Genomic DNA, 12,477 nt, shown 5'->3' with positions numbered 1-12,477 from the left:
GCTTGCGTGCCGCCTTCGGCACGCAAGCTGATTTTCAGCAGCACTCACACTGCCCGGGTCCTGGCCACTGGTCCAGGGGGGCTCTGCATTTTAATTTAATTTTAAATGAAGCTTATTAAACATTTTAAAAACCTTATTTACTTTACATACAACAATAGTTTAGTTATATATTATAGACTTATAGAAAGAGACCTTCTAAAAACGATAAAATGTATTACTGGCATGCGAAACCTTAAATTAGAGTGAATAAATGAAGACTGCGGCACATCACTTCACTTCTGAAAGGTTGCCGACCCCTAGTCTAGAGTCATCTCAATAGGAGCAGGCCCTAAAAGCTCAGTGTTATCTGAATGGACTTTGTTTACTCAGTGATGTGCCACCACTACTTTACCAAGGGGTTCTGACAAATTCTCTCCCTTAGTCTGGAATAAACTCCTTGATTTTACAAAAAGAACAGGAGTACTTGTGGCACTAACACGGCTGCTACTCTGAAACCTGTCCTTGATTTTAGGGGATCTTGCACTTGCAAAAGAGAGGCTGAGGAATCGATGGGGCCATTTAGGGATCTGGGGCAAAAATCTGTTTGGGGATTGGTCCTGCTTTGAGCCAGGGGTTGGACTAAATGACCTCCTGAGGTCCCTTCCAACCCTGATATTCTATGATTCTATTCATTTATTTTTCCGGTTTGAACACCAACACTTTCTTATAACAGTAACTGAGTGAAGAGAGGCCATGCCACCTGGTGAACAAACATGTTGCACTTTGCCAAAAATACGTAGACTTTACACCTGGAAAATATGCAGAGTACATGGAGAATATGGCTAAGTGGGATCCTTGTGGGTGAAGACCACTCTTGCTGTATCCTTCCATGGGAATTATTTTAAATATCTGACTCTTGGTGTAATCTGGTTAATTTCAAAAGCCAAAAAATCTGCTCTTCAGAAGTTCTTTCCATGAGCTTCAGGGATAAGTCATTTCTGGCAGGGATGATTTGCCAGGACCCAGAGTTTTGAGCTCCCTTGGAGCCAGGGGAAATCAGCCCAACGTACCTTTCATTGAGGTGGCTGAAATGTCATTAGGGGCTCCTCTTGCACGCCATTGAATGTATCTCTTTTTACAGGGTCAAAGATGGAAAAGGTACAGTCCTATTTAACGTTGGATGAAGATGACTTGCTCTCTGACCTAAGCAGTGGGGACCTAGAGGTAAACTTCTGTGCATGAGGGGATGTATTTCATTATGGTCTGTGTGTGTGTGTGTGTGTGTGTGGAGGGGGGGGGGGCGGGCTTTCACTACAAATCTATTTTTAGTGGTTTAAACAGGCTCTTGACTGTTGAAATAGCATCAGGCTGATGAGTATGCTTAAAAACTAGTGTCACCCCAGCTTGCCTGTTGGCAATGTTGGTGTGACCTGGGTTTGCTTAGTGGTCTCATGGTTCCTTGCTCGCAGGCCTGTGCTAACTCCAATAGATAGACATCTCCTGGTCTAATGACAGTTAATGTTATCATAAAAATATTCATTGAAATAAAACATCACAGGACTAACACGCACTCAGTGTGGCGCTCTGTTCCCCCTCTGGTGGTGGCTGGGTCACATGTAGAGGTTGATGAGCCTCCTATAGCTTTGGCTAACAGAGCTGGCTCTTCTATCTCGGGCACTAGAGGCTTTCAGAAACCAAGTTGGAAGGTTCAGTCCCTGCTGCTGACAACCCAACCAGTGTTACATCTGTTTTAAAAATAAATCTTCCCATCTCACCGTGGTGTCTGGCTTGTTTTGTGTTTACTTGAATTCTTTTCCCTATTTTGCCTTTCCAGATGTTGCTATCATTCCTGGTGGGTAAGGTACATGAAATCGAAGTGAGAGTGAGCACAGAGAAGGATGAGATCATGAGACTTGAGACAGAAAGAGCACAATAGTACGTCTCCTAATAAATCTTTTAATATTACTAATTAATTACCATCGTGTTTAGCTTTATGTTTTAATCACGACTACATTTTAATAGTACTTGCAGACTGCACTATTAAGTCAGAAACCTATGTATGTGGATTTAATGTCACTGCCGTATCACAAGGTCTTTGGTTGGCAGGAAACTTTCTGTAAATGAACGTGAAAGGGCTTTTTACAGACCACTCAATGGTTGAATTTTGATGCTGGTATGTTGTATAAAGCACTTCTGCTGTATATAACCAACACAAATTGTAGTCACTAGAACAGTGACTGGGAAGAGAAATAATGCTTTTGTACTCTCATTTTGTAGCGTCACAGAAAGAGACAACTGTCTGTCACTGGCAGCACAGATTGTGCATTTACATCCAGTATTGGAAGAGGAATTCAAGACTCGAGAACAACTTCAAGGTGTTGCAGCTGAGCTGAAAAGGCTGAAAAAGGATATTGCTCAAGATACCAGGTATAGATCCTTCCGGTTAGAGCAGAGGATGTTTGAGAAAAATATATGGCTTGCAATATACTTTTAATTATGATCTTGGGGTAATTAGCAGGATGCTACCATGGCCTCTTCAAAGAAACTGATTAAACAGGCACATGTACCACAACAGAACTGTTTATATTATTGATACAGAGACTGTACATACGCTGTATGCTTAAGATTGTTCATTATGTGAAATCAAATAATAGCATTTGAGCAGTTAGTTTCCTGGGAGTAATAGAGAATAATCAGAGGGGTGGGCTGGCTGGTGAACTGCCAGGAGCCCAAGGGCTGCCCCTTATGTACCTGATTGATTCAATTATGGGATGGGGTTGAAGCTGCAGGTATGTGATGTGCTCTCTGCTTGGGTAAAGAGGGGACATTGCCAGGTGCAAGCAAGAAAAAAAAGAAAAAAGCTTACAAGAAGTGGAAGATTGGACAAATGACCAGGGAGGAGTATAAAAATATTGCTCAGGCATGCAGGAGTGAAATCAGGAAGGCCAAATCACACTTGGAGTTGCAACTAGCAAGAGATGTTAAGAATAACGAGAAGGGTTTCTTCAGGTATATTAGCAACAAGAAGAAAGTCAAGGAAAGTGTGGGCCCCTTACTGAATGAGGGAGGCAACCTAGTGACCGAGGATGTGGAAAAAGCTAATGTACTCAATGATTTTTTTGCCTCTGTCTTCACGAACAAGGTCAGCTCCCAGACTGCTGCACTGGGCAGTACAGTATGGGGAGAAGGTGACCAGTCCTCTTTGGAGAAAGAAGTGGTTCGGGACTATTTAGAAAAACTGGACGTGCACAAGTCCATGGGGCCGGATGCGCTGCATCCGAGGGTGCTAAAGGAGTTGGCGGATGAGATTGCAGAGCCATTAGCCATTATTTTTGAAAACTCATGGAGATTGGGGGAGGTCCCGGATGACTGGAAAAAGGCTAATGTAGTGCCCATCTTTAAAAAAAGGGAAGAAGGAGGATCCGGGGAACTACAGGCCAGTCAGCCTCACCTCAGTCCCTGGAAAAATCATGGAGCAGGTCCTCAAGGAATCAATTATGAAACACTTAGAGGAGAGGAAAGTGATCAGGAACAGTCAGCATGGATTCACCAAGGGGAAGTCGTGCCTGACTAACCTAATTGCCTTCTATGATGAGATAACTGGCTCTGTGGATGAGGGGAAAGCAGTGAATGTGTTATTCCTTGACTTTAGCAAAGCTTTGATACGGTCTCCCACAGTATTCTTGCCGCCAAGTTAAAGAAGTATGGGCTGGATGAATGGACTGTAAGGTGGACAGAAAGCTGGCTAGATCGTCGGGCTCAACGGGTAGTGATCAATGGCTCCATGTCTAGTTGGCAGCCGGTTTCAAGCGGAGTGCCCCAAGGGTCGGTCCTGGGGCCGGTTTTGTTTAATATCTTTATTAATGATCTGGAGGATGGTGTGGACTGCACTCTCAGCAAGTTTGCAGATGACACTAAACTGGGAGGCGTGGTAGATACACTAGAGGGTAGGGATCGGATACATAGGGACCTAGACAAATTAGAGGATTGGGCCAAAAAAAAACCTGATGAGGTTCAACAAGGACAAATGCAGAGTCCTGCACTTAGGACAAAAGAATCCCATGCACTGCTACAGACTAGGGACCGAATGGCTAGGTAGCAGTTTTGCAGAAAAGGACCTAGGGGTCACAGTGGATGAGAAGCTGGATATGAGTCAACAGTGTGCTCTTGTTGCCAAGAAGGCTGACGGCATTTTGGGCTGTATAAGTAGGGGCATTGCCAGCAGATCGAGGAACATGATCGTTCCCCTTTATTCGACATTGGTGAGGCCTCATCTGGAGTACTGTGTCCAGTTTTGGGGCCCACACTACAAGAAGGATGTGGAAAAATTGGAAAGAGTCCAGCGGAGGGCAACAAAAATGATTAGGGGTCTGGAGCACATGAGTTATGAGGAGAGGCTGAGGGAACTGGGATTGTTTAGTCTTCAGAAGAGAAGAATGAGAGGGGATTTGATAGCTGCTTTCAACTACCTGAAGGGGGGTTCCAAAGAGGATGGAGCTCGGCTGTTCTTAGTAGTTGCAGATGACAGAACAAGGAGCAATGGTCTCAAGTTGCAGTGGGGGAGGTTTGGGTTGGATATTAGGAAACACTATTTCACTAGGAGTGTGGTGAAACACTGGAATGCGTTACCTAGGGAGGTGGTCGAATCTCCTTTTTTGGAGGTTTTTAAGGCCCGGCTTGACAAAACCCTGGCAGGGATGATTTAGTTGGGAATTGGTCCTGCTTCGAGCAGGGGGTTGGACTAGATGACCTCCTGAGGTCCCTTCCAACCCTGATATTCTATGATTCTATGAGGTGGACTCTGTGGGGCCTATTGCTTGTCCTTCTGCATTACATACCAGCTGTCCCTTGATCCGGACTAGGTTTGATTCCTTTGGCTAGGTGTGTCTTTCACTATCCACAGTATAAACACAGCAAGTCCACATGGGTTAGCATAAGCAAATGACTACTAATAATGCAATGTCCCTTAAAAATCTTCCATTCTTCAACAGTTTTGAAGCTTGCTGTATGGCAACAATCAGATTCACTTAGACCTCAGTGATTCTTTGTACATTCATATATCAAAATAATACAGTGAGGGGCACATTAGAAATGTCTGAGACAGAGCACTGATGTGCTATTCCACTTGCAGCAGTGGTAACAAACTTTCATCTAAGACCGGGAGATCCCTCCTCTTTACTCTCCCTCAAATGCAGAGGGAGTCTGCGTGCTGGGTTGATTGCCATTTCAAATAAGGGAACTTGCCTCCAAAATATGCTGTACAACATTTTGGCTCCCTATATTACTTTTAGAAGATGCTGCGTTTGATCCTTGTTTCCTAGTTTATCAGCTTTGCCCTGCTCACAAAGTGGCAGGAAAGCTGTCCTAAAGAGTCAGACAAGGATTCCCCCAGTGTAGGGGAATCTTCCAATGGCATAAAGCAGGTGCCAGCTGGCTGTACACAACCCACTTCTCTCCCACCTTCCCCCAACACGTGAAGGAGGTATGTCAGGGTGCAGGGATGTGGGCTGTGGTAGGAGAGCTAGGGCTGGAACACAGGTTTCTCTGTCTGCACACTGGTCCCTAAGCGATCGCTACTGCCAGCATGATTTTGAGCAGGCTCTAAGTTATGCTGGGGGCCATTTTGTATACCCGTGATTTGGGAGACGGAAAGATGGTTTAGTGCGACCTTGCCATCCTCTCTCCCCAGCTGCGCCAGACATAAGGACGGTTCAGCTGAGGGTTCAACCCATTAGGTTAATACTTCTTACCTCTCTTGTCCAATCAGGTATCAAAGCTAACCTGTAACCTACTGTCTTCTGACAAGTGACTGTACAAATGGCACATTCCCATTGTTCACGTCCGCTCCTTGCGTGTTTACAGAATTGTCTTTCCTCAGATGAGTGACAAAAATAAGTCTTAACTCCTCTTAGTTTTGCCAAGTCAGCACACTTAGGAGAGGGAGAGCTGGATTCTTCCATCTTATTCATCATCAGAATTGTTTACAAAGTTGCACTTAATTACACCTGAGCAGCCACACTGAATGCACTGGGTGGCATAGGTGTCACCGATGGCCTAGTTTGACCTATAGAACCTCTTTTACCAGACATGATGTTTGGGGTGGAAAGACCCCAACCACCCCTCCCCTCACAACCACCCAACCATGACTGTCAGAGCCCAGACTGAGTATGTTGGGCTGACAGGAAAAAAAATCCTTTAGCTTATAAACTGAGTGCATTTGATCTGCTGTCCATTAGAAACAATACACACAGAGCCCCACAGTGCCATTTTTGCATTCATATTTTAGAGTAAAATTGCACATTCAGATGATCACTTCAGTGATAGACATTCCTAGTGTAGTGTGTGGCACTCTGTGCTTTTAATGTAATCTGGCTATATATAAAACCCCCAAATGTCCGGCATGATGCTGTTCACATGAAAGTGTGATTGTACTTGTATTGTAAGCTCTGTGAGGTTGGGACTGGCTTTTTGTGTGTGTGTGTCCAGTGAGTAGGTCTGACCCTGATCTTGACTGGCCTTGTAGGCACTACTGCAGTATAAATAATCTGTCTATGATACTTATCTGCTCCCGCTGCCTTTAGTGTAGTATCTGAACATTTCTCTTTACTGTATTTATCCTCACAGCCTCCCTTTGAAGTGCTGTCATATCTATGTTACAGATGGAGGGAGGAAACTGAGGCACAGAGAGACTAAGTGACTTACCTAAGGTCATACAGGGAATTTGGCGAAATAGGAATTGAACATGGTATTTCTGAGTCCCAGGCTAGCACCCTAACCACTGGAAATCCTCTTAATTTTCCCTTGCTGACTTAACTATGCTACATCTGACTCACAAGGGCGATGGCAAGCCTTCCCGGAGTGCTTTAGAAAAACATAGCTGTATGTGAAATGATCCCTTTAAAAGTTGCTTCCAATCCATGGAATTGCCCTTCAGATGAGTGACACCTGCCCAGTCCCGCTTATCTCAGAACCCATTCCTAGGACAGGCCCATTAGTCAACTTCTCCCACAAGCACCTCAATGCTTTCTCCCATGCTATCCCTTGCATACCCCCCCAAAATTCTAAAGGTCACTCTCTTATGCTCCTTCACATCCCTCTTAGAGACTCATGTCTGCTGTGATGCCTGCAGAATGTTGCCAGTTGGTAACAGCAAGACGTGGCAAACTGTGTTGTGTGCACAGCTAGTCTGAATGAAAGCCAGCATATTATTGTTCTTGTAGCACCTAAGGGCCCCAGGCATGAACCAAGACCCCATTGTGCTAGGTGCTGTACAAACACAGCACAAAAAGATTGTTGCTGCTCCACCACCGCCACCTGTTAGTTTCATCCATCTGTTGCATCTCATCATTAATCAAGAAGCTCTTCAACTCAGGAACTGTCATTTTCCTATTTGTTTGTACAGCCCCTAGCACGATGGGGCCCTGAGCCCTGACTAGAGACTCCAATGATGCTACTGGAATGAAAATAACTTCTTCTGAAATATCTCCTCTCACCTATAGGAGGCTCCTATAGGTAAGGAGGGTGAGACGTACTGGCTCTATGGCTGCATAGAGGACTTCAGTCTTTAGCTAGTTAATGTTTGTAAAGAGCTTTGAAGTGGGAAGTGCTATACAAGTGCTTCATGTTGTTGATATTCAGTGTGTAGGGGCTGTCTTCCATCACGTCTCACAAGCATTAAATTCACACAGAAAAAAATGGAAAAGAACATGAATGGAACTTTTGTTAGAGCTGTTAAGCTTATTCTTGTTGCTGTTGTGGCATGAACTTTATGCTGCAGTATTGCACATGGCCTATTGGGGGAGTTGCAGCTCCACTAATCCTATGATTTACCTTTACAGTGAGACTTTTGCTCTTGAAAGACAGGCTGGATACTTTGATTGGACACTTATGGGTATCTGGGATATCCACAGTTGTAATTATTGATAACAAATTTTCTGGAAGGGACATTAGACCACATGCTTCAAGGGCTTGAGATAATCTCTTAACTATGACAGATCAGGATGAGACCTATATGTGGGGCAGATTATCCCACATAATCTACTGTGGGATTCTTAGACCTTCCTCTGATGAATCTGGACTGGCCCCTATTGGAGACAGGATACTGGGCTAGCAGGATCCAGTCTGGCAATTCCTATGTTTCTGTTTTCCTACTAGGATTTTTGTAGTGCCTAATTTAAATACTAGGGTCAATGGAGACTTTAGGCGCCAATTTAAGATCATTCTGTTTCTGGTTACCTTTTTAGTGAGCAGCCAGATGCGGCCAAATTAGAACAGTTGATAGCTGAATCAGAAACCATGATAACCTCTCTCCATCAGAAACAGCGTATGTTTAAAAGCGAGAAAATTCATCTGACTAAGGTACTGGAGACCACCCAAAATACGCTTTCCGAGGCACAGGCAGAAAGCCATGCAGGTAATTGACTTTTCCTTTGCTTGGATAAATTAAAGCAGATGTGCTGTCTTGAACTCTAGGCATTTCTGAAACAGACACTGTCACCTTGAAACCTAGTCACTTTCAAAAAATGAATTGAAAGTAGGTTCAAGCATGGTGCCCATCCCTGAGTCCCTCTGTCAATTTCTGTGGTTTCACAATAGCATTTTCTTTTAAAAAATAATTTCTCTCCCTTGTTGCTGCCTGAAGGACTCCCACAAATGGACTCTTGGAGATTGCTGGTAACAACACATCTAAGTATTCTTTTTTTTTTTTTTTTTTTAAACTTGAAGTGTCCCCTTACCTTCTTAACTTCTGTGGATAATAATAAAGATGCACAGAGTTTGGATCCACATCAAAACTTCCCCAAAGATCTGAGGAGTTTGGGTGTGATTAATAATCTTCTATATTGAGCCTCTATAGAAGAATCCCGTATGGATCCTTGAAAGTGATTCCTCCAAGGATCTCAATGTACTTTGGAATAACAAAATGGTTTCAGGATCTCCTTGAGATAGTGGACTTAGCCTGGTCCAGACTGGAAGGCCCATTGAAGTTCTGCATTTGGGTGTTAAACTTGATGGCAGTCTACACCTTTGTCACTTCCTCTTCAAAGCCAGAGATGTGTGGTGTGCAAGGTTGGCTGAGTTGGATATACAAAGCAGTGGTTCACGATCTGGCCATGATGGTGTCTTCTCCAAAAGTCAAGGTCTGTCCCCAGCAAAGCAATTTTTAAAAAGACTGGCAACCTTGTACCCTCCCAGCTAGGAGCTTATTGATCCATGGGTCAACCAAACTCACAGAACATAGGGCTCTGCTTTCTGTACCCCTTCTCCTGAAAGGTCTTGCTCTTAGTGGACAAGTCAGCCATGAGAGTCTTTGAATTGCCAGCCTTTATGGCTAATCACGTTTTACCATTTTCCACATAGGCAAAGTGATAGATAGGCACTAGCTCAAGTTTCTGACCGAAATTATATTGAATTTTCATCTCTATTTAAATCACTATCTGTGATTTGCCCCATAGGTGTCCTGGGGAGTCTTGGATATGCATGTCAAGAGCCATTAGCTACTAATAATTTTTCAATTTAGAAGGTAGAACAGGCTGTTTGTGGCCATCGGAGAAAAATCCAAAGATCAAGCCATTTCTGGGAGGAAAAGACACTGCATCCAGTCTTCTCATCAATTTAGGGCTCGTTCATCTAGGGAGATACTTGCTATCAAAGCAGCTACCCTTGGTGTGCAGCCTCCTGTGACATCATTAGGGCTGCTGCGTGGGGTTCAGCTCACACCTTCATGAGTTGCTATTTTGTAATCTCAGTAGGGGTTTGTGTGTGTGGAGCTCTTGCCAGTCTTTGAGTGGCTGTGGCAGTTGTCCTTCAGCCTCTTGCCAGAAAGGGTACCCAAGCCATGACGATTTCCAGCTCTGTGCACTCTCCCAGATTGCCTCAGTGAACATTCCCCTACCCTAATTACTCTGATAGTTACCCCTACCAATTTGTCTGAACGAGGAAGGACCTAATGACTGGCTTTCATCTCCACAGCTGATCAGGAGCTGCTACGTTTGCAGAAGGAATGTACTGAGCAAGCTCATGTGAAGTCTTTGGGGGATAATGAAGCCGACAGACAGCTGGATGCCTGCATCAGACAGCTGGGAGTGTTAAACCTCCTCGCTAGGAAGAAGTGAACTTCTGTCTCCAGCAGGGGATGTGTGTTAATCAGCAGACCTGAAGTTCCGAATTCCACTTGCAGAAGATGTAGGCAAGTAGGAGGTGTGTGGCCACCAGTACACTGAGCCCCTCTTATAGGAGGCATGGGAAGAGACACCATCTAGAGCATAGCTGTACCAGGTTAAGCAGCCTGACAGTTCCCCAATTTGATTTCATTTTACTTCACTTCATTCACCTTCCAGCTGTCCACCAGGACATAGCAGCAAAATATTTGATTGTTCTTCCCCAGTCTTGTCTTCTCTGGATGCTGCATGGGGGACATGAAGCAAAACCTGCTGTATGATGAATTCTGCTACTCTCGGTTTCATGTATGCAGGGTTTTATTTTCATAAATATTGAGACTAGTCCAATGGTTTGTTGCCATTGGTGTCAGGGATGCAGAGACTAAAGGAAACCAATGGTTTAAGAAGGGCCCATTTCAGCCAAACTCTCCTGGCATCAGCCATTTCCATGTCCGCTCACCCTGGTTTGTGTGGCTGCTTCCCATCCAACAATAGATTTCCCTTTCCAGCTAGTAGTCTAATTTCCCTGTTTAGATAGGCCATATCCACTGCGTTGATGCACTTCTGTTGCTGTCTCATTCCACTTCACACGGACCTATCGCCATTCTTTCCACTGGATTGCCTTGAAGTTTCTCCATGTTGAGAGCAGGGTATCTCCAGGCAATCTGTGAAGATCATCAGGTGTATGTGAAACACAACTGGAGACGGAAGCCATTTGCTGATCTGGAAGCTGGTCAGCTCATGGGAGACAATGTACAAAATGGTGGTTAGGTGTAATTGTAATGCAGTGCGGCTGGATTTCTAGAAAGCTCTGAGCAAAGACATGTTTTTGCAGAACTTCGAAATAAAGTCAACTTTCTTCCATAAGCAGCTTCTTTTTAATTCAATCCTTTTGTTGCCTGAAAGTGCTCAAAAGCCCTGCATGCCCATGACCTTTTGTCCTGTCGTCAATAAGCAGCATGGGTGATGCTCAGTAAGGTGACTGACGCTGTGCACTGAGGATGCTATATAAATGCAGCAGCATCCATCAGGGACCTCCAGGCACTCCACATATTGCTATGCAGGGATCACAGCAGCCACCCTATGGAATATGGTAGCAGTTTAACAGTAGCCAGGAACACTGTACAACAGGTTTATAAACAGGAAGTGAAATTACTATTTTTAGTGAAGCTACAGGGTAATCTTTAGGCAGGCACAATGTAATTGCTCACATTAAGAAGTGACCTGGCCATATTATTTGTATTATTGTAGGGCCTATAAACCTCAGTCATAGTCTAGGACCACAGTATGTTAGCTGTTGTACAAACACAGGGCAAAAAGATGGTCCTGCCCCATGGATTTCGTATCCCTGCTGTAGTAGAAACTGCCATGGGATCTCTAATGACCAGTTGTGGTCAGGACTGTGCGTCCATCTCTCATATAATACACAGTTTCAAGCCTCCCCTCCCCCAATAATATTCTCGAGTATTGACCCAATGTTGTAACTCCAAGAAGAGGATACCACTCACTCCTTGAAATACATGGATTTTCCCTAGCAATGCAACTGCTGCCCCAGCCCCAACCCTGCTTTAAGTATGAGACTTGATTAAATCACAGCCCGAGGTGAGATGGCTGCAGAGCCTGCCTATAAAGTAATCAACTGTTCCCCAAGCTGTGAGTGCATACAGCTGGTCATAAATAGATGATGGACTGTTCAGAAATCACACCAGACCCCCCACAATCCTGAGATGCTAAATTCTGTTGTGGTTTTTTTTCACCCTTCGCCATCCAGATTTTGAGCCTTCAGAGTGCACTTTTTCAAACTTTTCTTTGATATCTTGAGGGCTAGAAATGTACTTCTTTTTGTTTCAAATGAAAGCTGAGATTCTTATCTAATCACTGGTCTCCAAGACCTGGTGCTTATAAGTAACACATCTTATGGCCTTGGCTATACTTGGGGATTCACGAGTGTAGTCGCGCTGCGAGAGCTCTCTCGCAGCGCTGTAAGTACTCCACCTCTCCGAGGGGAGTAGCTTGTAGCGCTGCGAGGGAGCATACAGCGCTGCACTCGCTGCACTCGGGGGTGGGGGGCGTTTTCACACCCCCTGAGCACAGCAAGTTGCAGCGCTGTACAGCCCCAGTGTAGCCAAGGCCTATATCATGAGCCTTGTGATAAAGTTGTGAGAAATGGCATCATTGCTATGTTAGCTGTAGGTATTGGAAATTATGCTGCAGTCATCTATAATTTCATAAATAACATTGGGAATGTAGATCAGGTAGAATCAGTTATGGGTTTTTGATAAAAACCCAACTTGAACTAATTTCTGATATTAATAGGAGGGAAGAAACCTTTGTTTGCTTA

At 44.4% G+C, this 12,477-nt stretch overlaps 1 protein-coding gene across 2 annotated transcripts in view; it reads left to right on the top strand.

The window, feature by feature from the left end:
• The window catches only part of LOC117885183, a 21,062-nt gene extending 10,059 nt beyond the window's left edge, over window positions 1-11,003 (top strand). The window contains exons 1-6 of one of the 2 annotated variants that reach the window (XR_004647736.1): window positions 625-1,203; window positions 1,814-1,914; window positions 2,257-2,406; window positions 7,382-7,491; window positions 8,223-8,392; window positions 9,949-11,003. Coding sequence is in view for 1 of the 2 variants with exons in the window: in XM_034786391.1 (XP_034642282.1) it covers window positions 1,122-1,203; window positions 1,814-1,914; window positions 2,257-2,406; window positions 8,223-8,392; window positions 9,949-10,091 (646 nt within the window). In the remaining variant the exon portion in view is untranslated. Of the gene's footprint in view, window positions 1-624; window positions 1,204-1,813; window positions 1,915-2,256; window positions 2,407-7,381; window positions 7,492-8,222; window positions 8,393-9,948 lie in introns of those variants that run through there. The other variant, XM_034786391.1, reaches the window with a different exon arrangement.
• The last annotated feature ends 1,474 nt before the right edge of the window (window positions 11,004-12,477 follow it).

The sequence above is a fragment of the Trachemys scripta genome, chromosome 11, assembly GCF_013100865.1.
Source record: "Trachemys scripta elegans isolate TJP31775 chromosome 11, CAS_Tse_1.0, whole genome shotgun sequence".
Lineage (NCBI taxonomy): Eukaryota > Metazoa > Chordata > Testudines > Emydidae > Trachemys > Trachemys scripta.
This window is presented reverse-complemented; position numbering and strand designations above follow the sequence as displayed.